The sequence below is a fragment of the Dermacentor albipictus genome, chromosome 10 (genome assembly GCF_038994185.2).
Source record: "Dermacentor albipictus isolate Rhodes 1998 colony chromosome 10, USDA_Dalb.pri_finalv2, whole genome shotgun sequence".
Lineage (NCBI taxonomy): Eukaryota > Metazoa > Arthropoda > Arachnida > Ixodida > Ixodidae > Dermacentor > Dermacentor albipictus.
Window position 1 is genome coordinate 53,788,871 of NC_091830.1, and position 25,801 is coordinate 53,814,671.

The window sequence follows — 25,801 nt, forward strand, 5'->3', positions numbered from 1 at the left end:
CAGCGAGCGTAAAGCCACGCATTTTGAGGCGAAGTTCTGCTTACGTCACCGAGCAGCAGACAGCCAGAGCACTGCGCCTCCCTTGTTCTCGCTGTCGGTGTTCCTGTCATTTTGCAACGTACTGAAGTAGATTTCTTGAGACCTGACGTGCGCAATTGCAGGTAAATCTTGGTCTTGTAATTTGGCCTAGTCGGCGTGCTTAAGGGCTATCTATTGAGATGAGCACGCATCGAAGTTTTGATATATATGTCAATTGTCAGTTCAAAACATTTCATTTGTCCTTAAGCGGTCTTCATGTGTTCCGTGTTCCGTCTGTCTGTGCGTAGTTTTCGCAATAGTGAACGCTCAGCAGCTCACCCTGTCTGCCATTTTATTGTTACAAACTGAGCTGCAAACACGTAAGTAAGGGAACAAAACATTACGGACTTACTCAGTTGTTATAAACTGACTTTTAAGGCTGCGCTGGTCTGATGCCTGTCCTACCTTGTGGAATTAAGCGAATCTTGTCGCGCCGTCCATATCATTGCCAATAAATCACCTAATTGCACAGGAAGGGGACGCTGGAGGTCGCAATGCTCTTCGCCGATTTGCTCGGCCCACGCAAAAACAGATGAGCTGGCGTAATCTCCACGGGACCTCCCTTTGAGCCGCTCTCTTTGATCCATGAAGTGTTTACGTCGCGTCAGAGGCAGTATAGCTAGCAACAGGTGGCCATATTGTGATTTCGAATGTCTTTCATTTTCTCGCTTATAAACGCTGTTTTCGCTTCAAAAGGGAATTCGTTATTATGAACCTATACTTCTTCAATACAACTAGACCTAAGATTTTCCTTTAGTGGCCCTCTATTTTTCGATGAGTGCTCCTGAATTAACGAAAAAGTAGGAGCTATTTGCGTTCGGGGAGACCGGGTTACAAGGGAAGTGCATGTTTTGAAGGCATTTTGCTTTCTTGAAATGTGAATCAAGAACTTCGACCAGGTCTAAAGAATTGTTTATTTTCAGTAGTAATGGTCCGTAGTCATGAAAGGTGCCCTGCGTTCACCAAATGATTCGAAAGTAGTTACTACAGGAAGAATAACGGGACTGATTGCGTCGCCATGCACTGGTTTTTTCTCTGGAGGCATCTTCCACCACCAAGGCTTCACTGTAAAAAAGAATAAGCTCACGTGTAACCAAAGCTTTAGATAATGGGACAGTAATGCAATGTTGTTAGATTCTATCCTCATCCTTTGGAGGATTACAGTTGAGCTCGGTACGGTTTATTTATTTAAAAATTCGGAGCCTAGTAAACTCCAGTAGCAGCGTTCGCGTACTATCCTGCGTGATTTGTTTTTGCCTTATCTACATAGTATGTTTTTGTTTATCATACAGAGAGAGGAAACGCTGGCTTTTTGTACTTTCGGCTTAATCTCCCGCGTCGGTGTAGGCTCTAATAAATCCTGACCAAGCCATTTTCTTATGTGCTAAAGCATTACGTGTTTCACACCACAACCCACGTCGCTATAGTCACTCATATACACTTCTGAATATTGCAATGTGTGCGGCGCCTCCGGAGGTACAGTCACGCTTATCCGCAACAGAATTTGCCCAAACCATTGCAAATTTCTCCAGCAGTATTACGAAACTCAATCAATTTGAAGGCGAACTGTAAATTGACAGAAAAGAAAGTTTGCTTAACGTTTTCTTCGGGCTAATGTTTTGCAAACTTATTGAACCTCCATAGAGTTCCTCAAGCCGCACTTCTACAATGTATCGAACTGAATAGTTTTATAAGCATATATTGATAAATTAGTCGGTGGAAACATTTTCAATATCGGACATAGAGATCTTCAATTTGTCCCGACGGTAGCTCCCTGGATGCAGAAAACACGTTACGACAGTTTCGTTGTAGGTGATACGGCGAAATGCTACCACTCATACAGCTCTTGAGGCTAAACAATTTGTGAACGCACAAATGAATACTCTTGATTACACATTTGGAGAAGGGTGTCAATATGAACATTGTGGTTCTATCGGGAATAGCGGTGCCCTGCACTCTAAAAACAGGTGTACCCTTTGGGGTAAACATTTGCCTCAGAACAATAATCGCCATCTGTCTTTTGGGGTGGCAGGGTGGCCATCAGGGTGGCCATCTGTCGCCGCAGCAGGGTGGCCATCTGTCGCCATCTGTCGAACAGCAGGGTGGCCATCTGTCGCCACCCTGCTGTTCGCTTTTGAAATGACATATTGAAAGTTTTGCCAACAATTTTAAAGATCGGTCAGATATGCTCAGCCGTGAATACCCAGTCGAACAGAAACTGAGCGGTTAGAGGAGGCGTCGGAGATAGAATACGCTTCACTTGTCTAGTAATTGAATCTGAACAAAGTAATTAAGTTTTTTGTCAAATTTCAGTGCAGCTTCTTGGAACATTTTGCACTTCACCTTAAGAGCGTAATGAACGTTTGTTTTCTGACGCATTCTGATTAAACTGCCTTTCACAAAGTGAGAAAGGAAGAACTACGTGCTCAGTGGTCACTTGTGGTTTTGAAGTAAATGACTCTTATATGATGCCAGCAAGAGGAGTACATACGAAACTAAAAGCTGGATGTGATCAAGCATGGCCGAACGACACATGTCACTGGAGACATTTCTATAAGGCGACTTCAAGATGGGTGAACTCTGTGGAAACCTTGGCTCCAGCGATATTCGTCGTTCGATCGCGGTCGTCAGTAAGGTTTGACTTGCGAATTTTATGGCCTGGCATTACATTGCAAGCCCAGAACAAACTTACCGATATATTTTGATTGTTCAGAAAGTATTTCACATGACACTTTGAGCAGTCAGACATGTGCACGGTGTAGCTCAAGGACAGCGAAGTCTTGACCATCATTTATATTCTCAAACGCGTATACCACCTAGGGCCCCCAGCAAGAATCGACAAATGATTCACGAAATCTCTGACCTAACTTTCTTCTTCTCCGTTTTAGAAAGTTGGTGCATTCGCACGATTCCGTCCAACGTAACGTCACTCGCTTTTCACTGGCCTAACTGAGCGTATTTTCGCGGCGAGCTCATTTGTTTAATTGTACTTGTGGTCCACCTGTAATGTTAGGATGCACAGTAAAAAAAACTATCCTCTTTTTTTCAAAATTGAAATGTTTTTAAACTCCGCATGGGCAAACCATTTTCTTTGCACACATAAGGGTGCTGGAGCATAGGATTCTACAACGTTTCACTAGCGCCCACTACCAGGAGACATTCACGGTTTTACGCGAGCTTTGAATAATGTGTATTCTACAAAATTAAACGCATCAGTCGATCATCACGAACACAAATGTCTGGACAAGGCGGCTCTTGGATCGTGCTTTGCGGAACGATTTACTATTGCATATACTATTAGCTGGATACGATTGATATTACTGAATATAATTCAGGGCCAAGGCCGTTTCTGTACTTTGTCTTAGCAGCTAGATTTTGTTGTAGGAATGTGTTTGCCGTTGAGAAAAATGCTGTTCACGCAGAACTAACGGATGACTTTATTATGTTAAGAGTGTTGCGGGGATGAACATTTAGAGGAACATAAAGCGAATACAGACACAAACAAAAGCTGAAACGGAAAAGTTTGAGCAAGTGGCTTCAATCAATTCGTTTGGACAACTGCACTCACGAGTGCGTCTGTGTTAGCCGCGTCGTACGCTCATTCTTCGCGGGTCCACCTGAGACTATTAGGCCTCCTTAATAGCAAGGTTCGGGTACGGGCTAGTTGGTATTTCATTGTTTCAAACATAACTTACAGGGCATACAAGGACAAGATACCAAACGAACGACGAAGACAAGCGCTTGTATTCGTCGTTCTTTTGGTCGCTTGTCCTTGTATGCGCTGTAAGTGATGTTTGAAACTGCTTAATAGCACTGACTTCATGGCGACACAGTGTAAGTGCAAGAAGGACACCGTAAAATTTCGCGAACTTATCAGGCTAAAATAATTTAAACGCATCACCATTTAGGTAGTGCAAAAAGGAATTTACTCTGGTGCTTATGCCTAATGTATATACGCGTAAGCATAGTGCTTCCACGTAGCAGCATTGCATCTGTTTGAGAACATTGTTGTGATTTTATGTTCTCCGTCGCTGTGCTCTCAGAATGTGACTGTTTCAGTAGAGCAAAAGTATAACAAATGCAGGTTCACTTTTCTACTGGTTCCGCTTGAAATATTCCGTAGAATATATATTTGGGAGCATTTACATAGGCTATGGAAGAAAAAAGCGTCCATTTTTGACGTCTAGTAGAAACTACTTTGATTGACGATTAGCGTGACTTTCGAAGTAGGCAAGCCTAACAATTCATCAACAAAATGGCTTGTGATGTAATTAGGTTACCACGTACATCTAAGTGATGACAAACCCATTCATTATTGTAATTGCAGTTTACCGCTATATGGCTAGCATGAAAATAATATGTAGTCTACCTATTGACATAAGCGCGGGTAACCATTCTAGGCCGAATTACAGGTGTATTGCAAGAAAATACCTTTTCTTAATCTCATGTCAAAAGATCTTTCAATACCTAGGGATCATTACTATTTCGCCTGGGACGTACTAGAAATAATTTGTAATTGATAACTTACCTCGGCATTTTTTAGAGAGGAGATCGTAGACGTAAACTGTACTTTTCGAGTAACCACAGCCAGTGAAGACCATGAGATCGTGGGTTTTTCCGAGAAAGTCCCGACGGGAAGACGCCCAACTTTTCTTGCAGAGCGACATACGAAGAAGCCAATAGCGGCAGCCGGGAATCCTGATAGGCGGCGTTGGTGCAGAAACTGCAGGTACCATAAATGAGACATTCTATTCGCTTACCCCCAGCATAGCATGAACAATTCAATTTTCATGCAGTCAGTTGAGTGTTGTGTCAATAAGGAATAGTGAAACCCGCGAGCTAGAAATCAAGTAAGGAAGTAAGGCTCGTAAGCTGGATAACATGTATTTTGAAAGAAAGAGGGGCTCGTTATGTTTTCAGTACATCGTCGGCATATAAGCACAAAGAAAGAGACAGGAGTCTTTCCCTGGTTGCGGGTAGAAATAAAGTGAACGTCAACTATTTTTCGCAAGCCTCCACATTGCTATAGGACAGCCCTGCGAACAAGTGAACATGAAGGACAGAAAACGCAAGACGGCACTAAAAGAAGAGGAACGACAAGACATCATCGTCAGGACCACATACTTCGAAATGAGAAAGAAAGGCAAAAAGTTTTGCGGCTGCTACACTGAGAGTTCGCCCACACTAATTGCAACCGTCTTCACAAATGGTTCGCAGAAATGTTTTCGGAAGTGCTCAACAGCTTTACTTCCTCTTTGTGCATTCCTTGAGCATTCTTGGGCTCCTTGTGAGAATGAGTTTGAGATATGTAGCGTTTGGTTGGATGTTAGGTGCGTAGGCGCTGTTGCCTTCCTTTTGCCCCATCGTCTGCGGTTTGAGCTCACGTCGAGCACAACCGCTCGACCCAACAAGCATTTGTTGGACTAGGCCTTCACTGTTAAAGTTGCGTCATCGCTACATGGGACCTGTGCCAGACACGACAACACGGACATACACACTCTGGAAGAAGAAATTATGAGGTGTGACGTACCAATAGTATGATCTCAGTGGGAATGAGGAGCAGTGAAGGACCACCGAAACTTTTTTACCATTTGAGCGTCTTTAAAGTGACCTCACCTACGTTATTTTTTGTCTTTGCACTTCAGTTCTATTGAAATGCGGCTGCCATGTCCGGGATCACATCCGTTACCTCGAGCTCAACAGCCAAACGCCTGATTCACTAAGCTACCACAGCGAGTGTTCAAGTGCCCTCTCCACTACCTTGCATCGCATCGAACTCGATGTATCTGAGTATCCTTTCTCCCTGAAATTAAAAAAAAGACATATAGCAGTTTGATCAACATAAAAACGCCAAGTTTATGAAGACGAATGAATAAAACGGCTGAAGATTGAAGCTGAAGGCTGAAATTCCATCAAGACATGACATTAAATTAAAAAGAAATTGCAATAAATGTTGCTAGTAGTGTAGAGGTGCAAGAACAATACAATTAGAGAAACCAAGTAGAGAGCCACGACCCTTGCGGTTCTTCACACTGCAGTCATTAGTGCTTCTAGAGTTAGTAAAATATTGTTAACTTCACTTACCTCGTCGACACGTTATCTCGCATTCTTCTCTAGTGCGAAAGCTGTTCGGCTGCTGATAACAGGAAAAGTCCTGCTCACACTGGTTAGCGCTTGGTATAAAGCTCCACTGCACCAGCAAGTTGTCGCATCCTTCTATTGAAGGAGGTCGAAGGCACCGCGAACTTCTTGGCACAGCCTCTGCGAAGTAAAATATTAGGCAGGAAGTGTTTGGTAGGAGCGAAAATAAAGGAAAAAAAAGTACCGACGATTACGTTACTTCCTAATGCGAAATTTGAGCGCAGCAAATAAGCTGTTTCACCTTTTCGATAGATTGAGGCAAAGAAATCGAGCAACACATGTATGCGCTATCACAGAATTTTTTTTTTATTTTTCACACGTATTCCTTTAACAAAGACTCCACTAACAGTTCTTGACAGTCATGAAGGAAGCTTTGTGGTCGGAGAAATAGACTGATATATGTTCGACTTGGTACACCAATGCTTGATTCTCAAAGACGAGATCTATACAAGTGCCTCGCGAGGTTGTCACAGCCGTGGGACGCGTTACGAGCGAGAGGAACGGGATGTTCTCCCGCATAAGTGTTAGGAAATTGCTGTTTGTCTTTATGTCAACATTAAAGTCCCCCACTAGTAACATCGGTGTGGATCGATGGACGGTTAATGCGAGTTGCAGGAAGTGCACGACGTCTTTCGTGAGTGCGGTAGGGGCGAAGTAGGCAGCTACTACCAGCAAGCCGTTGGGCAACTTTGCGGCGCACAGTTCGCCAACTTCAAAGTTCGAGCCGGCGCTTTGACAACCGGAGACTCGCAGGAAGGGGTGGGAGGGGGGCGGCGTGTACACCCAGCGGCAAACGATGGGGGCAGAAGCGCGTGCAGCAAGCGGACAACACGATAAAGGGAGGAGGGAAGAGATAGCAGCGACTGACTGATGCCGCTGACGCCGATAGTGAGTCAACCCCAGCTGCGGAGTTGGTTTCAGGGACAACGCCGCCGATGCCGACACAAACAATATGATACCCTCGCTTCCGCAGCGCTAAGAACCAGGGGGGGGGGGACCCTTTCCTCCTCTTTCTGCATGGCGGCGACGGTGTTCTATGCAGTCACGTTATCTTGACTCTCTAGCGGCGTCAGCGGCATCCAGCGGTATCAGTCGGTCGCTGCTAGCGCTGGGGGGATGAAAGGGGGGCGGAGCTGGTTACGAGGCCGACGACAACGCCGACGCGAAACCCAGGAACGGACGCCAAAGAGCTGCGCTCTAAAAAAATCCGCAGATCCACCGGATAGGAGAAGCATGGATTGCGATTACAAATTAGTAAATAGCTGTACGAAGCAAGGAGAGTTTTAGCGGCCGTATAATCTTGTAAACATTCGCTTATTAACCCTTTACTGCCCCTCCTCGTATTTACGCAACATTCTGATGAACGGCGTTAAAAACCGAAGCAAAGTCAGTTTGGAGCTGCCTGTACACGTTGTTGCATGTCCGCAACAGTGGTCTGTAAAACATGGCACCTTGTGCTGCAATCTGTGCTAATTCTTCGCATCTTCTACCAAAACAAACGTGGCGGAGACTACGCGCGCGTGCGAGTAGTGAAATAGGTAAGTTTTACAAATTGTAAATGGATTTCTCCATAAGACAAAGCCCAAAAAAATTCTTACGCTACGCTCCACATCCTCCCGACTCTGTAGGTTCAAAAAAACATTCTAATTTCGGAATAGTTTTTTCCTGGCGACAGAACGTTGCTGTGTTGCACAAATGCAACAACGTGTACATTGTTTATTTTCTTTGGAATAGTGAAATGGCTCCGAAACGCTGTTATGGCCCAGCAATTCCTCCTGATAGTGAAGGCAGCCACTATTCAATTAGTCACGACAGCCACGAGTGTGTCTGTTTTGGTTCAATATGTGGACAAGATGTTCTCTGGCCGAATTTCCTTTTTTCTTCTCAAAAATACGCTGTGCCTCCGCACGTTGCCAAGTCACGTCGTCACGGGCACAGGTTTGCGTCTGTGCTTCGATGCTCTGAATTTTGACAATAGCCCGAAAACACTGCATTGTTTCCTGGCTGGACGGGAATCTGCATGACGTGCAGCACGAAGTGTAGGAACCACCTGTGCTGCACAAGCATGTACAAGTGCTTCTCGTTGTTCCACACTAAATCATAGGTGCACCAATGATTGTCTCGTGAAAATAGGCTTCTGAGTAAGAATCGCACTAAATCTATCTTTTACTTTCAACTTCTTCATTTGCACATTGTTGAAAATATGCAACATACCCTTTTTCTGCAAATTGAAACCACGGACATTCGCTAAAGTAAGTTTCCATGGGAGTACAGGTACTGTTATGCTTCCCTACAACTACATGAATAATATTTTGAGGAAGCAAAAAATTGTGCAGTACAGGGTTAAATAAATTAACAATGATGGAATACGTAAGCGTGACTTAACGAGGACGTAGAAAGGAACCCACTCGGAGACAGCGCTACCTTTGTGCGTCTGCTTCTTTATACGTTTTTGTTCAGTCGCGCTTACAAATTCTATCATGGGCCGTCAAACTGTTTTACCTAAATTAACCAGCGTAGTGCCATGCGCGCACAGGTAAATATGAGCACACATCACTCGATGACAGCGGAAACTGTCTGCGGAAACGCTGGAGTTAGGAATCGCGGCAGCAGCCGCGAGCCAATCGACTTCCATACATCTCCATGCGCCACCTCCGTGCGCATGGAGATCGGTGCGCATCGAGCGGTAGAGAACAGCCGTATGCAACAGTAGGCTGCATAAAGAGTGGCTAATATATGAAGGAATGGAAGGAATCTGCGTAGCCGAGTTCACACACGAGCGCTACATAGGGACTTCCTCTGTTGCCGGCCCTTGGCGATCCACGGCCTTCCTCTAGGACACAAAAAAAAACTCAGTCATCTACCAGCGTTGTAGCGCTAACCTCCAAAGAACTTCAACCTCGGAACCTGGGCAAGTGTGAGCACCGCTGGTTACACATTGACAAAGGAGGTATCGCCGCGTCCTTGTATATTCTCGCACGCTATTGACACACGTCCTCCCCACTCACCCGTAAACATAAGCACACTCTATCGGCAACGCAATAAGAATAAATGAGTGGGCACACACCAATGTGCCGAAGGAAGGATAACAGCCACTACACCGACAAAGCACGAATGTTCAAAGGTGAACGTTTCGTCACAGTTTACAATGTAAGCGCGTGACTAGCAATAATATGTATTTGCTACAAGCTATTAAAAATTACAGGACACCCAAGTTTCAAGTCCTTGCCAGCAGCAAGAACTAGTCTATCGCAAGTAAGCACAAGGGCTAGCGATTACGCCGCAGAAAATAAACAGATAGTGACCGCAACGGGGAACTAACTATATCGAGTCTGAAGCATGACAAGCCGCTGCTTCAAAGTATCAGCCAAAGAGAGAATATAGTACAAATGCACCGACTGTGATTTAATTATTAAGTGGAGAGATGGGAAATATTGCAATACATTTCTATTCCCGCTTCCAGCACAAGCACAATATACGCTGATCACGCCATGAGTCCTGGAAGCGCTTGCATGTCCTCTGAAGCTGAGGCCAGAATTTCGTGTCGTCCACCCAGTCAACGTCCATGATATCGGCCGAAGCAGAGGTTAGCTGAGCCGCACCGGGCATCATACGCTTCATTGCAAGCACCAAGACAACAGAGGCAGCTGAAGCAAGCAATGGTCGCGTCATCACATGAGCAAACATGGCGGCATCCACAGGACGGCCATGAAAACGGTTTGTTGCGCTCTGTCGCCGAAATGGAGACTCGCCTCCTAAAATACTTTCTAAATGGTTTTCCCCACTGTTTCTAATTCAGAAGCTGTGCGGTTTATATCTCACGAACTCAACCATGAGACTTGTTTTGCAATCGGCTCTGTCGTCGATGAAGACGTTACGATGTCCATTACCGAATACTCCGATGGACTCGTAGTATACGACTCGTAATAAGCGACTGTTCAACTGTGTTTGGGACTTGGTAATTATAACTAGATCCACACGTTTCCATTTGGTAGCACACAGCAGCGCAGGCGATTGTGATTCTAATATTTTTACAGCACTACCACTGTGGCTAGGCGTCGTAATAAGACATCGCGCAAAAGTATGGACGCGTCAAGCATCAAAAGAAAAAAAAAGCTGATCATGTTACTTAAGCGGGTCATCTTCAGATCATCATGCTAACCGTATTTGTATTCTACTAAGTAAGCATAAAGTACCCAAGTATGTTGTTGGAAAAATGCGCCGCGGTAATTCAATTGCCAAGAGCATCGTATGCGGTTTCCGAACACGTGGGTTCGTGCCCCACCTGCGCCCAGTTGTTTTTATTCCCTTTCATTTCCATTTTTTATCATTTCTTTAATTCAATTAGTCTGTACAAGCCATGTACCCTATGATGCCCATGGTGACTTCGTTTGTTTGCTTCCCATGATATAACCAGAAAGAGACAGACAGCAGGACAGAGAAACACACACACACACACACACACACACACACACACACACACACACACACACATATATATATATATATATATATATATATATATATATATATATATATATATATTATATATAGGGCTGTCGCTTGCTTGGTCGCCCAAACCACCACTTGCGAGCTCAGCTGCATATGCACAAGAGCTAGCGTGTGCAAAATTTATGTTCATTTTGGTTGACTATCATCAGCTCAGCACTGTTTATATTTGTTTTGCCAGTGACAGGTAATAATAAAGAAATTATAAATTATAATTGCTATCTCAACGTTATTTTGTCCCTGGTTGCTGCTGCAAGCTATCCAGTTACGAAACAAAATACGTCTAAGTGCAATGTATAAGGCTAGCTTTCGCGATTTCTAAATGTCGCTTTGCTGTTTCTATGTGAAGAAATTTGACTTCACGTTGCATCACCGGCAAAGTGGCGTAGATTTCAGAAGAAGAGTTCGGGGCATGTGGCTGATAGCGCAATGTGCGCCACGTGTTACTGGGAGTGCTGAGATCAGGTGACAGCTGTGGTGACGCCTTTCCAACTGCGGTGTTGAAAACGCATTTGCTCAATATATTAGACATTCATTTCTTTTTGTTTCCTTGCTGGACCGCATGCGAGCAAAGAACTTTTATTCCAGACTTGTAGTATACCTTTTCCTTCGCTTTTCGGTACTACTACCTTGTCCGTGGCCTGAGATCAAATATAGCGAAATGAAATGAAAATAAAACGCAATATGTTCAGCGTCTGTGTGCTTCATAATTGTTTTCGCCCAGGTGGCCCTTGCACACCCCTCTCTTCATAGCAGATGCTCGAGCCATGTGGTATACACAAAGGTAGCCGACACCTGCGTGCCCATCGAGTGGACGGCTTTGTGTGGAGTGTGTTTTTCGGGGGGTGATGCACGGCTTTCTCTCGCTTTCCCTGTTTTCTTGCCTCACTAGCTGCTTTAGCAACTTAACAATGAGCCTGTAGCAACACAGTGCTTGCCGCTCTCGAAGAATGCGATCGTTGGAGGATCGCTTTGATCATGGAGAAGTTGGGGAAAAAATGTCTTTTTTTTGTTGAATGTGTTGACGCAGATAATCTGGTCGAGGTTGACACCACTTGCTCTAACCACACATGGCCCTGCGACAAGCTTAAAGTTTGTTTGAACGATTTCGGCATACGAGGATCCCAGTGATTTCGGAAATATTGATTGGGAAACAACGAATGAAATTATAAAATAGAAGAAAAAGCTCACGCGTTTTTCGTATCAATGCTGTTTTCACATCTTTTTTCTGTGCCAGCCTGCGAACACCTGCATTTCACTTCCGCAAGAGGGACGCTCACAACGTATACATCTTCGAAAATGTGGCAGAACTCATCTCAGGAGGACTGCCCATGGTAATATGATTAACATTCGAGCAATATAGAGACACATATTTTATATAAGAGCGTGTTTATTCGACAACTGTAGCGGTCATTCTGAGGTATTGACAGTGTATGGACCGGTATTGGAATGTGTATGAGGACAAAGGGATGACGAGTGTATGAAGACGATAGCAAGATAAAGCCTGTGTGACGAGGACAGAACGGCAACGGGGAGATCACAATGACTGTTTGACAACAACACAATGAGGACGATGGCACGACATCATCACCACCACCACCACCGTCATCATCATCATCATCATCATCATCATCATACATGTTTGTGCCCCGTAGGTGTGTACTGGTAAGACATAGCTGTTATACACTTTTCTCTTGATGAATAATGGTAACCTGCTGTTCATGGCGTGAGAATGCATACCTTACGTGCCTTAGCCCACCACACGACATGGCATCACAATCATGGCGCAAATCATGATTGAATGATGGACGACGGCACGACGACAACGCAATGACGCTACTCAACTGATGACGACGGTAAGATGACAACCCGCCGTGGTTGCTCAGTGGCTATGGTGTTGGGCTGCTGAGCACGAGGTCGCGGGATCGAATCCCGGCCACGGCGGCCGCATTTCGATGGGGGCGAAATGCGAAAACACCCGTGTGCTTAGATTTAGGTGCACGTTAAAGAACCCCAGGTGTTCGAAATTTCCGGAGTCCTCCACTACGGCGTGCCTCATAATCAGAAAGTGGTTTTGGCACGTAAAACCCCATAATTTAATTTTTAAGATGACAATTTTGACGAAGGCGGCATGACGAAGATGGGGTGGCAACGACGGCATGACGAGAATCGTATGAAGACGTTAGTACGATGACGACAGAATGACCATGAGGGCATGATGAGAATGGCATGACAACGAATGCATGACGTCGTATGTATAAGAACGGCGCGGTGATGACGCTGACGTGAGTAATGAATATTACGAAGAGTGTGTGACGACAGTGGCGTGACGACAACTGTATCGCCAAATATGCATAACGACGATTGCGGGGCGACGTTGCATGACGATAGTCGGACGACGAAGCGGGAGCGACGGTTATGGAACCATCACGACAGCACAGCAGTGGCCGTGTGACAGCGAATGCATTATGACAGTACGACGGCGATGGTGTGGCGATGACGGCATGCCGAGACAAAGGTGGTAAATCTACAATGACGACGACGCAACGGCCACGACGGCATCACAACGACAAACGCATACCTTGTGGCCTAAACTGGTGAAGTCCGTAGCCCACCGTAAGCCGGCTTGCTACGGGGCCCCTTTCCCTTCGCCTTGCACCTGACCATCCCCGTACCAGGGGTCCGTCCCGGTGCACCAGTTTCAACCCTGACCCTACAGGGACAACTTGGGCTGCACAACCTCACCTGGGCTCCGTACAGCACATACCTTGTGGCCCAAGCTATAAGACAGGTTGGCCCACTTCACCAGTTTAGAGCTCGAGGCACTCGTTCCGGGTCAGATCAAAGATATAAGGATCAACGCCCGTAAGAACATCCTCGCTATAGATGTCACAAACCGCAGCGCGCTAGACATTCTAAGCAACGTTAAGGTGCTGGATAGCATCAACGTACGCTGCTATAAACAAGACCATCATGACTCTACGGCCGGCGTTGTGTATGACGTAGATAATTCCATAAGCGATGCTGACCTGCATATACTCATCAAGCCGGCGACAGAGGGAATTGCCATATTGCAAGCTCGTCGCCTGGGACGCTCGCAGTGTGTCAAGTTAACTTTCAAAGGAGACAGCCTACCGTCCCACGTCAAGGTCGGTCACTTCCGACACATTGTACGGCCTTTTGTGCCAAAGCCGCTTCAGTGCAGGAAATGTCAAAGGATAGGGCACGTTAGTGCGGTTTGCACAAACGCTGCCGTGTGCTCACGGTGCTCTGGGTCGCACAGCTCCGACGCCTGTCGTGAAGAAAACAAAAAGTGCGCCAATTGTCAGGGCTCTCACGATGCAACTTCGAAGAATTGCCCACATGTGAAAAATGAGGCGAAAGTCTTGAGGCAAATGGTCAGGGATGGTTCCTCGCACAGGGAGGCTGCCGCTAAGGTGCGACGTCGACGTTCACGTCGCCGGAGATCTAGGAAACCCACTGCTATTGCTAAGGATGCACCGCGCCCACTGACAGTCCAGAAACTTCCGCATACAACTAGCATTAGCAGCAATGACATTCCTCAGCAGAAAGTCTCCAATATCATTGCCTCAAGCGACGAGTGGCCGCCATTGCCACGGCTAGATCCACCAGCGGAGCGACAAGATGTAGTACGCTCGCCGAATCACGCTTCACCTCCTGGCAACCAAGACAACGACAAACAAGTTGTCACCATGATAAGGGCCCTTATGAACACGCTACGAGCACTACTGACTGCCATACACACTCCGGCAGCTCGAGGCGCACTTCAAATACTGGATGCCCTGTATCCGGTACTTTCCGGTCTTGAGAAGTACCATGGCTGCTCCTCTACATTCGTTCCTTAAAGAGGTCAAAGAAGCGTCTATCTTCCAATGGAATGTCAGAGGCATTAAATCGCGCATTTCGGACTTTCGTCCGTTTGTTTTTAGGAACAAATTTCCAATAATTGTCATTTGTGAGCCAAACGTTGAGAGCGCCATCCGCCTGTCAGGATATGAAGCTTTCATGTCTGCCACCTGTACCGACCGCAGCAAAGTCATCATTTATATCAGATGCGATTTCACATATGTTTTACACCCAGTGGCACCTGATGACAACAATCAATATGTGTGTTTGACTATAAAATGCAAGAACGTCGCACTCACGCTCATAGGTGCCTACATTTCACCTTCGAGTCGATTTGACAGCTCAAGACTAGATGGAATTTTAACAGCGACACCTGGACCATGGGTTATTACCGGCGACTTCAATGCGCATCATCCGCTATGGGGAAGCTTAAAGATGGACTGTCGAGGAAGACGTGTACTATCCTTCGCGTCGGACCATGAGCTCTGCTGCCTAAATGATGGCAGTCCCACCTTTCTGCGGGGATTGACATACAGCAGCTGCCTGGACTTGACTTTTGTTTCGAGATGCCTCAGTACCAGAGTGAAATGGTTCACGGACAACGAAACACATGGTAGTGACCACGTTCCAACGTATGTTAAAATCGACGGCATACGCAAGTCACACTCTACTACAGTTCATCACATCGACTGGCCTAAATACACGTCGCTCATGGAGAAGAATTGCCAAGAGATCCGGGACTGTCTGCCTGGCAACATCGAGAAGCTAATTAACGCCGCTGCTCAAGAAGCCACAAGATCTTTTAGGCCTATTCCTAAATTTTCTGAATTCGAAGCAGAATTGGAGCGGCTTCGAGCAATCCGCCGTCGCGCGGAAAGAAGGTACAGGCGCACCAAGTCCATCTACGACCTAAGGGAGGCGAGACGCATACAGAAGAAGATCCAGCGTCGGATCAACTCCCTGCAGTCTCTAAGATGGAAAACCTTCTGTGATACCCTTGACCCGCATAAACCCCTGTCACATATATGGAGAACAGTGCGTGGTCTTCGAACATCACCGCAACAACGCCACCCTTTCAAATGCCTGGCTCTCTACCAAGGTCGCAGGGAGATCGACGTAGCGGACGACTTCTGTTTCAAGGTCGCTGGTCTACCGCCATCGTTCGCTACACGTGATCTCCGTGATGTTCCAATCTCGCGGGATTCTCGTATGGACAATCTGTTTTCCATCGAGGAGTTGCAGGCGGCGTTGGCAGCGTGCAGACGTTCCTCATCACCTGGGCCTGACGGGGTGACATACGCAGCTCTTGGAAACCTTGGTCACACAGCCCGGCATGCACTTCTAGACGTGTACAATAATTCATGGCGTGAAGGCGAAGTTCCAGCTGCATGGAAGTCCAGCCGCCTTGTGCCTTTGCTCAAGCCAGGTAAATCACCCCTAGACGTGGCGTCTTATCGTCCCATTGCTCTGGCCAGTTGTCTAGGGAAGGTGATGGAGAGGATGGTGCTGACGCGTCTAGAGTGGTATCTAGAACATTACAAGTTATATCCTGACGCTATGGCAGGCTTTCGACGCGGACGCTCTTCTATAGACAACGTCATAGATCTTGTCTCGTCTGTTCAGCACGAAAAAAGCCTCAGGAGACTGTCAGCGGCGATGTTCCTAGATGTTAAAGGCGCATATGACAACGTAACCCATCAAGCCATCCTGGACGCCTTGGGTGATGTCGGCCTAGGCGGCCTTGTTTTTCAGTGGATATCCAGCTTCTTGAAGGACAGGTCATTCTTTGTGCAAACAGAGGACGGTGCGTCATCACGACGCAACACCTACCGAGGCGTACCACAAGGCGGAGTCTTGAGCCCCACTCTATTTAACCTGGTGCTCATCGACCTGGTTCATACCCTTCCGGAATCCGTCCATGTGTCGATCTATGCAGACGATATATGCATTTGGTCATCAGGAGCGACGCGTCCTCAGGTCCGCGCCAGACTTCAAAAAGCGGCCACACTAACATCAGGTTATCTTCGAGCACGAGGTCTGGAGCTGTCCTGCGAGAAGTGCTCTATAGTCGCTTTCACGCGTAAAGCAATGAAACCATACGTTATCAGAATTAATGGACAGCCAATTGCCTACGAGAAGACGCACCGCTTTCTAGGAGTGATAATGGACCGAGACCTTTCCTGGAGTCCTCATATCTCCTACCTAAAAAGGAAATTAGTCATGATAACCCACGTGCTCAGATTTCTTGCGGGAAAGTCATGGGGTGCGTCTGTGAGTGCGATGCTCCAACTCTATAACGCACTGTTCCTAGGTCTCCTGCGCTATAGCTTACCTGTACTGGGTGGGACCGGCAAGACCAACCTCCGTGCCCTCCAATCTGTACAAGCTCAAGCTCTGCGAATTTGCCTTGGTCTTCCCAGATGTGCGTCCACGGCAGCAACAATAGCCATCGCGCATGACCACCCCATAAACACGTATCTTCAAGTCGACACTTTAAGGATGCATATCAGGCACTTCGCCCGACTTCCATCGCATCATCTCGCCTCCCTTCCTGCCGCTCGACCTCGTTCAGCGTTTAGCAAGATTATTGCTGCCAACCATGGAATTTTACCATCAAACTTTACGCCTGCAGCACGACCATCTCAACCGCTGTGGTGCCTCCATCCACTCCAGGCTCTTCTTGTTATTCCCGGTATCAAAAGGAAAACAGAGATGTCAACTTTTGCCCTCAGACAAACCGTGCTTTCAGTGCTACATGAACAGCACAGAGGACGCATCCATGTTTACACAGACGGTTCTGTATCCTCTAATAGTTCAGCTGGAGCAGTGGTGATTCCCACAGAGTGCGTCACCCTCAAGTTCAAGACATCTCACATTACATCATCGACGGCTGCAGAACTCGCAGCTATCCGTGCTGCTCTGGAGTTCATTGCTCAGAAATCATCACATTCATGGTCCATCTTATGTGACTCAAAGGCAGCTCTTCAGTGTCTGATGTCCCCTTTAAACCATGGACCAAATGAGCAACTAGTCGTAGACATCCGACTACTCCACCATCACGCAATCAACAAGGGACACAACATCATCTACCAGTGGATACCGGGTCACTGTGGAATTTCAGGAAATGACAGTGCGGATGACGCTGCCCGGTCGGCTCATGATGGCGCCCAGATTATACCCATACCGCTGTCAAGAACAGATGCAGCAACAAGTCTTCGCTCCCTCGCCCGTGAGCTTACACAGAATCTGTGGAACACCAGTGAATTTACGAACGCACGTCTCCACAAATTGGATCCACGTCTGCAACTCCGCCTACCACCAGGGTTGCCACGAGCGGAAGCAACACTTCTGTGCCGCCTGTGGCTCGGCGTGGCATTCACGAACTCATATTCATTCCGCATTGGAATGGCCGACAGCCCTACTTGTGACACCTGCGACTGCGAGGAGACGATTGAACATCTCCTTTGTGACTGTCCCCGTTACGCAGTGCGAAGAACAGTGCTCGTGACTGCTCTCGCAAAACTGGACAATCGCCCCTTTACAGAGGAAAAAGCTCTAGGACATTGGTCCAGACGGGCTTCGGCATTCAAGGCCTTAAGGGCTTTGTTGAAGTTTTTAAGGACATGTGAATTGTGCGACCGCCTTTGAACGTTGTAGAGCGTAGTCTCGCGTTACTGTGTGAATTTTTTTCTTTTTATTTTTTTTTCATTTTCTTCTTCTTTCTCCTTTTATTCCCTTTACCCCTTTCCCCAGCACAGGGTAGCCAGCCGGTACTTACACTGGCTAACCTCCCTGTCTTTCCTCTCCTTTGCCTCCTCCTCCTCCTTCACCAGTTTAGAAAGGGTGACGGGGACATCAAGGTCACTCATTATTACAAAACTGGAACGATGATAATCAAATGACCGCAACGGCATCACGAGCACATACTTGGTGGCCTAAGGTAGTAGACAACTTGGCTCACTGTTTCGGGGTAAGATGTTACATAGATAGATAGATAGATAGATAGATAGATAGATAGATAGATAGATAGATAGATAGATAGATAGATAGATAGATAGATAGATAGATAGATAGATAGATAGATAGATAGATAGATAGATAGATTAAAAACTGTTCAAGTTTGCAAACGATAGTATTGGATTAGGAGAATTGGCGGCTGCATTGCTGGAATTTCAATCGTATTAGCACCAACAGTCATGAGATGAGTTCTGCCGTAATATTTCTGTCGAGGAGGATATTAGTCCGACGGGGTCTCGCTACGAGAACGAACGCTATGAGGAGGCCATTGCACGCAGAAAATAAAGGAAAGGAGGTGCCTACAAGGAAGACATGTCTCTCGGAAACCAACACGTACATTAGACTTGTTCTCTCGAGCACTTTTTCCATACCTTGGAGCTTACTGCTTGCTGCACTTAATATTTGTCCCATTGAATAGATACAACTTTATTGTACGTTCAGCAAGGTTTAACGCGACCTGGGCTAAGGTCTCCCACAGGGGAACGTCAAGGCCCTGCCTCAAAGCCGCCTCACGGGCTTGCTGGACTGCCCGCGTCTGGATGCTGAGGCCTTAGCTGCGCAGAGCAGCGGCCAAACCTCGACGACAGAGTCTCCCGAGCAACTGCCATCCTTCCTATAACTACGTTGTAATCCCACAGCATGTGTTTTAGTGTTGCTGGTCCTTCCCGACACAGTTTGCACGTGTCGTCCTGATGCTTATCTGGGAAGATAAGTTTCACATGGAATGGGTTAGAGAAGATGTTCGTCTGGAGCGTCTCCAGGCGACAGCCTACCACCGGTTCCATATGGGACTCGGTGGTGGGTATATCCGTCTGGCGTTTAGATATGCGCTGGTTATATCATTGTATCTGGTGAGCCTGTCCGGCTGTGCGCAAGTAGTTTTCGCTACCGTGCAAGAGGTCTTGCCCTGTACGGCATGGCGGGTCATGTCTCACGCCGTCCGGTGCGCCGTCTTTAGGTTCGGGAACGCGTCGCCTTCCGTGGTGACGTGCGCGGGGAAACATACGATCATCGAGCTCGCGGATTGGGTTCTGCGCGCTTTGGCCCAGGGCTTCCTTGGAAATTCTACCTTTGGCGTAGTTCTTTACTGCCTTTTGCGAGTCACTTAGTAGGACTACACATTCCTAGTCTGTGAGGGCCGGCACGATCGCAACTTCCTCCGCTATTTCCGAGTGTTTGGTGCATATGCTGCATGCGATTCTGATTTTGGAGTCTTTGTTTATGACCATGGTGGTGCATTTATGGCTATTCGGATATTCGGCTGCGGCGAAAAAGCGCGCGTTTCTCTCCCGGCCAAGTGAACGGAGCAGAGCCTGCGGTCTTGCATATATCTTCCGCCTCGGTTGAACGTTTGTTGGGATGTTTGGCACCGTAACGATGCCACAGATTTTGTTGTGGATTAGCATTTTCTGGCCGCGCTGATTGTGGTACGTTGTGCCGAGCTTGTTCATAATGTGTCGTACCGTCGTGGTGGTCGACAGGCGTTCAAGCTGCGAGATGCGTTGTGCTTCAGCTATTTCTTTCAGGGTGTTGCGTATGCCAGCTGGGCCAGGAACTGGGTTCTCGTCGATTCCGGGAGGCCCAGGGCTATCTTGAGCTGTTGAGCGTGTTCATCTTGTTCTTTCCCTTGACGTAGGAGTTGTGGCAGGCGGCTACGTAGGCAATGTGTGGACAAGGAAGGAGTGGATCAGTTGAATGACGTTTTCTTCCTTCATGCCCGCGTGTCTGTTGCTTATCCTCTTTATGAGTCTCATGGCGCTGGTAACTTTGCCTTCTATCTTCCTCATGGTTTCACCGTTAGCCCCTTGGCTTCTATGATCATTCCGAGGATATTGATCTTGTTAGCTTTGGGGATGGCGTTTCCGTCTTGGGTGTACAGGCTGATTTAGTCGTATTCCCGGGTTCCCGTGTACCTCATTGGTGGCATGTCTCCGCGCGTGGCCCGGTAAAAGAGTAGTTCGGACTTGCTCGGGGAGCATTTGAGTGCTGTTCCTTGGAGGTACTCTTCAACTTTGTGAATGGCCACTTGTAGTGAGTTCTCAATTTTGCCGTCACTGCCGTGGTCCGCCCAGATCGTTATATCGTCTGCGTGTAAAGCGTGGTGGATCCCTTCGATTTCCCGTAGTTTGCTGGCAAGTCCCAACATGACGAGATTGAAAAGCAGCGGAGATATATCTGAGCCCTGTGGGACTGCCTGACTGCCGGACTGCCTGCACCTCTGCCTGGGTCCTTTCTTCGCACTCGAGGTCGACAACCGTGAGGGTGGCTTGGCGATCGTTCAAAAAGTTCCTCACGTAGTTGTAGGCCCTTTCCCCTAGGTTCAGATTAGACACTTGTTTCAGGATTGGCCCGTGAGCAACGTTGTCGAATGCTTTCTCCAAGTCTAGCCCTAACTTGGCTCTGGTATTTCTTGTCGTGTCGTCAAGGGTCTAGCTCATCAGTTGTAGCATGACGTCCTGCATGAACAGGCGGGATCGGAAGCCTAATATGGTGTGGAAGTAGGCCTCCGTGTCATCTAGATGGCTATTCATATGGTGCAGGAAGCCGTGTTCCGAGACCTTATTCACGCACGACGTGAGAGAGGTTGGGCGTAGGTTTTCCAAGCCAGACGGCATTCCGGGGTTGGGTATGAGGACCGACTTGGACCTCTTACACTGCTCAGAAATGCGGCCTTCTTTCCAGCACTTGTTTATATAGCCCGTGAGTTTGTTGACGGATCTGTCATCCAGGTTTCTCAGCGTTTTGTTGTTAACGCGGCCCGGTCCTGGGGCTGACTTGCCATTGAGTCCTTGGAGTGCCGTTTTGATTTCCACTTCACTAAAGTCTTCATATAACCTGCGATTGGGACTGCCAGTGCACCCGCCGTGCTCGACCTTCGGTCGTTGCGGGAGGTATTTGTCGCAGAGGTTCACGACAATTTGCTTTTCCCTCGCCGCCCGTCTCTCTTAGTGCAGAAGTCTCTGCATGTCAGCTCTTTCCTTGGATTTGCTTTGGGTTTTAACCAGCAGATGCCTCGGAAAATGCCACTGAACGACCTGCTTTTTTCCCTCATGGCCGTTTGTCTATGCCGAATAAAGCTTACAAAATCAGTCTTTTAGATTGCAGGGTATTTTGGCTCACGAACGTATACTAAACATTTTAACAGGGAATACGGTTGAACTTTCTACCATTGTTGAGTGCCCCGCAAGGGAGGGTGTCATGTCAGTGGCGACCTTCAGTCTATACAATCAAATATATTTTTGTGTATATCCTGGAAGTGGTAACTGACTTTCACTCTCCTTCTCGCTGATCACTCTGGGCTTTTTATATTTTGAATATCCCTCCTGTTTTTTACGCTATATCATTTTTACAGACATTGTTGCCTCTTGAGAATATCATTTTTCTATATATCTTTCATTCAGATAGAGAAAGAGTGCCTTGCTGCCAGCTCCGTTTGGGGGTAGTCCAGCCAGCTTTTTTCGTTTGTATTCTTTGTGGTTCTCCTGTGACTGCTAACGCATTATAAATAACGCTTTATTAACATCAATGTGCTAGATATGCACACCGTTCAAAAAATAATCCACATTTTCACAGCGCTGGGCCCTCGGCAGCGTTTGTTGCAGGGCTGGAAACCGTAGGTGTGCCTGATTTCCATGCATCAAGCGGATCACATCTCTGTTTTAGCAACCTGCGCTTATGACAAGACAAAGCGTTCGCTGAGGGAAAGGTACTTCATGTGCTTAACAGGTAGGGAACGAGTTCATTTTCAGACTGGAGCCGACGTTCCCACAAGGAGACATCTGCTCTGGACTGCGGTATTTTGGCGACAGCTCTCATAGCCTTCTTTTGGAGGATAAAGGGTGAATTCAAGTTCGTGTTACTCGTCTGAGCCCATGCCAACAAACAGTAATGCAAATGTGATTGAATGAGCGTAAATTGCTTCTTAAGCTATAGAGGCAGGAGGCACTGCAACTTTTTAATTACTTCAATAGATCGGGCAATTCCTGAGCGGATTTTCCTAACGTGTTCTGCCCATGAAAGCTGTTCATGGGCAGTGACACGAAGGAATTTCGTCGATGACACACGTTCAATTACGCTGCCCGAAAATGTGACGCCGACATTATTGTTAACATGTATGTGTTTGTTCATAGGCTTGAAGAACATATACTTCGTGTTCTTAACATTCAGTGGCAGCCTATTTGTACTGAACCATATTTTAAAATTATCGCACTATTTTGGGCGTATTCAGAATGTTCCTTTATATCACTAATGCACAAAATAAACAGTGTGGACACCAGGATTGATCCCTGCGGTGCAACAATGTTAATAGGTTTGAAACGTGCAGAAAAGCCATTTTGTTGTGTGCATTGCAATGTGGAGGTTACGCAACTAGCGAATAGTTACAGTGGTGTAAGGTTAACAACAAGTTAATTTCTGCAATAGTATCTCCTGGTTTATTGAGTCGAATGCCTTCTTGAAAACCTTGGATAATCTCGCCTTTGTGTAGCCGTGAATAAAATGTCATTCGGTGGTATGTTGACAGGGCAGCGAGAGACAGCAGAAAGTCCACTGTTACCGAGCCACTCTTAGCTCCTCTATATTGTCCACCGCGGAGCTAACCAAAATGTATATTAACGTCGAAGCAGTCAGCAGGCAGCTAAAGGTTCTTTACTTTACTCTTACGGTGGGTATATACCGCCGCCTAATAGCCATTCCTGCAGACTAAGAAAACACACACCTGTCAGACAAGCACAAAGAGTTAAAGTTTTCTATTATTGTCCAAATTATGAGAAAGCATAGAAAAAAAGGCAATTTTTAAACGCTTGCGCCGAAAAAGTTTATGGCACGCTGTGTATTCGCGGTAGAAGAGGTATCCTTCAGTTACCTGCAGCCGGCGTTTAGTAGAGAGGGCACTGTGTTCTGTTACGGAGGGATACTTCTAGTTCAAAATGCTCATTATTCAATGGGTTCTGATGTCTGAAAAGTACAAACAAGGTCTTGCATCTGGTTGTCAGTGAACCTCTCAAAAAGGGTGCTCTGGTGGCTTTCATCAGCAGTAACACAACACCAGCCTTCGACCATACAGTTACCTTTGACATGCAGCTCGGCATCATTTTTAACCTGCTATATCTCGCGTAATTTTTTCGAGAAACGTATCTATATCTTATGCAATATGTATTCCAGTAGGAGGGGAGGTGGGTTGCGGCATAGAGCAGCAATGAGTAATAGAAACATTACTATTTTTATAGTTATTTATATTTTCAGCTAAAAAGGTAAAAGTAGAGGCACGCAATAGTTATACATTGTACAACCTTACTCATCCAATATGTTCAGCATAATATGCAGCATATTAACGCATAAGGTACTTACTGTAGGTACAGACCACGTATTCAGCACTTGTGACATTATATATTCGTGTATGAAACAGATAGCTTCGCAGCAAATGCCCTAAACTATCAGAAATAGTGCGAAATTCTGAAATGAAGGCGCATATTGGAGAAGAGATAATGTATATCTGACAAAAATAATCGAAATGCCGCTGCATGTGGCAGCTGTAGTGTGCAGCGGAATTCGCAAAGCTTTGTATAACTATGTTCCCTTCGTCATTGACCAGGAGGCTCTGATAACGATATGTCTAGCTTTAGAATTGGGTAAAATTAGCTCTTACGAACAAACCTGTGATGAGATACTTCGTGTCACTTGGGCCCAGTTGTGCCAGCAGGATTTTATCGCCCGCCTGAGTTTGCGGGATCGCAGTAAGTGAATGCAGCAAGTAAATAGGTATCGAAATAAAGCCACCTATGTCAACACGACTGCACTCTGAGCACGTCGCTACCTCGTTTCACAGAAAGACCAACGTTAGACGCCCGTACCACTTATCGTTACCGTTGCATTACCGCAATGCCGCAATACCGCGACTGTCCCACTATCTGTCTACACACTCGGCCAATCCTCTCGCCCCGTCTTTCCGGGGTGTGTCGGGGTGTGTATCTTCTTTTCCCTCATTATCTATCCACCATCGAATGCGAACAGTGTGGATGTGGCCCATTTTCACGATAACCATTTCCTTTTTGACGAAGGCTCTAAAAGGTAATATTTTTCATAACTTCAACATGTAATGCACTGGGTGCAAGGAACCACAAATGAAGGAAGGCTCAGGCAGTTTGACACAGCGACTGCTTCTTTTTTTCTGGTGGCCATAAAGTAATGTCAACGCGATGGCAAAAGAAGAGTGAACCTGCATAGACCAATGAGAATGGAGGATTCCTGAGGGTTGAATTTTGTGCTTTGATATTAGTGGCTCAGTAATCTGAGAGCATCGCTAGAGGTCACAAAGATCCTAAACTTTTGCCATAGTCGGGCCTTTCTGCATTGATAACAGAGGTACCTAGAAAACTTCCTATGCGAAGCCCGCCGCGCAGAATCATTATTACCGCATAGGGAGTGCTGTCGCTAAGCATGACCATAAATGTTAATGTATAATTGCTATATTGCTCTCAATAATTTCAAAAAAATACAGGGTCTCTAAGATTTCCCTTCAGAGGTGAATGGCGAAAGCCTACTCTTCCTCCTCTTATCATTCGCCTCTTTCACCTTGCGTCTTCTCTTTCTATCCTTTTCTTTAGTGATTAATACTGACTACTAAGCATCTTTAGTCATTCGTACTGAATTGTGGTCATTACAAGCCATCGTTTGACATGTCGGTCATATCATGTCATTAGTAGTCATTACAAGTCATACAAATCATTATTGGTCACTACTAGTCTTTACTAAGCATTTTAGTCATTTCTAATGAGTTGCGGTCGTTACAAGTTGTCATTAGACATACTAGTGACTTTGTACTCATTACTAGTCATTACAAGTCATTTCATTCGTTATTAATTACTGCTAACTACTAAGCATTTTGGTCATTTTATTCAATTGTGGTAATTAATGCCGTTATTAGACATGCTGGACATATCATAGTCATCACTATTCTTTTCAAGTCATTTCAGTCATTATGAACCATTACTGGCCAATACTAATCATTTTAGTCATTTCAAGTCAAGTCAAGTCAAGTCAAGTTTATTTACAACATGTACAAGGTACAGTGTTGAAGGCCACCCTGGCAAGAAAGCTGTAAACATACAGCTTGACGAGGCCAGGGGGCCACCACCAGGCAACATCAGCATCGCACACATCCGCAGTGCAAACAATAAGCTTTCGTAAG

General features: G+C 46.3%; 1 protein-coding gene across 1 annotated transcript in view; it reads right to left on the bottom strand.

Moving 5' to 3' along the window:
* Positions 1-974: 974 nt before the first annotated feature.
* LOC135907676 (uncharacterized) overlaps positions 975-25,801 on the bottom strand; it is a 29,972-nt gene continuing 5,145 nt past the window's right edge. Inside the window, exons 2-4 of the mRNA XM_070527182.1 lie at positions 6,163-6,339; positions 4,607-4,801; positions 975-1,143 (exon numbers count right to left, since the gene is read on the bottom strand). Coding sequence (XP_070383283.1) covers positions 998-1,143; positions 4,607-4,801; positions 6,163-6,339 — 518 coding nt within the window. The 3' untranslated portion in view covers positions 975-997. The remainder of the gene's footprint in view (positions 1,144-4,606; positions 4,802-6,162; positions 6,340-25,801) is intronic.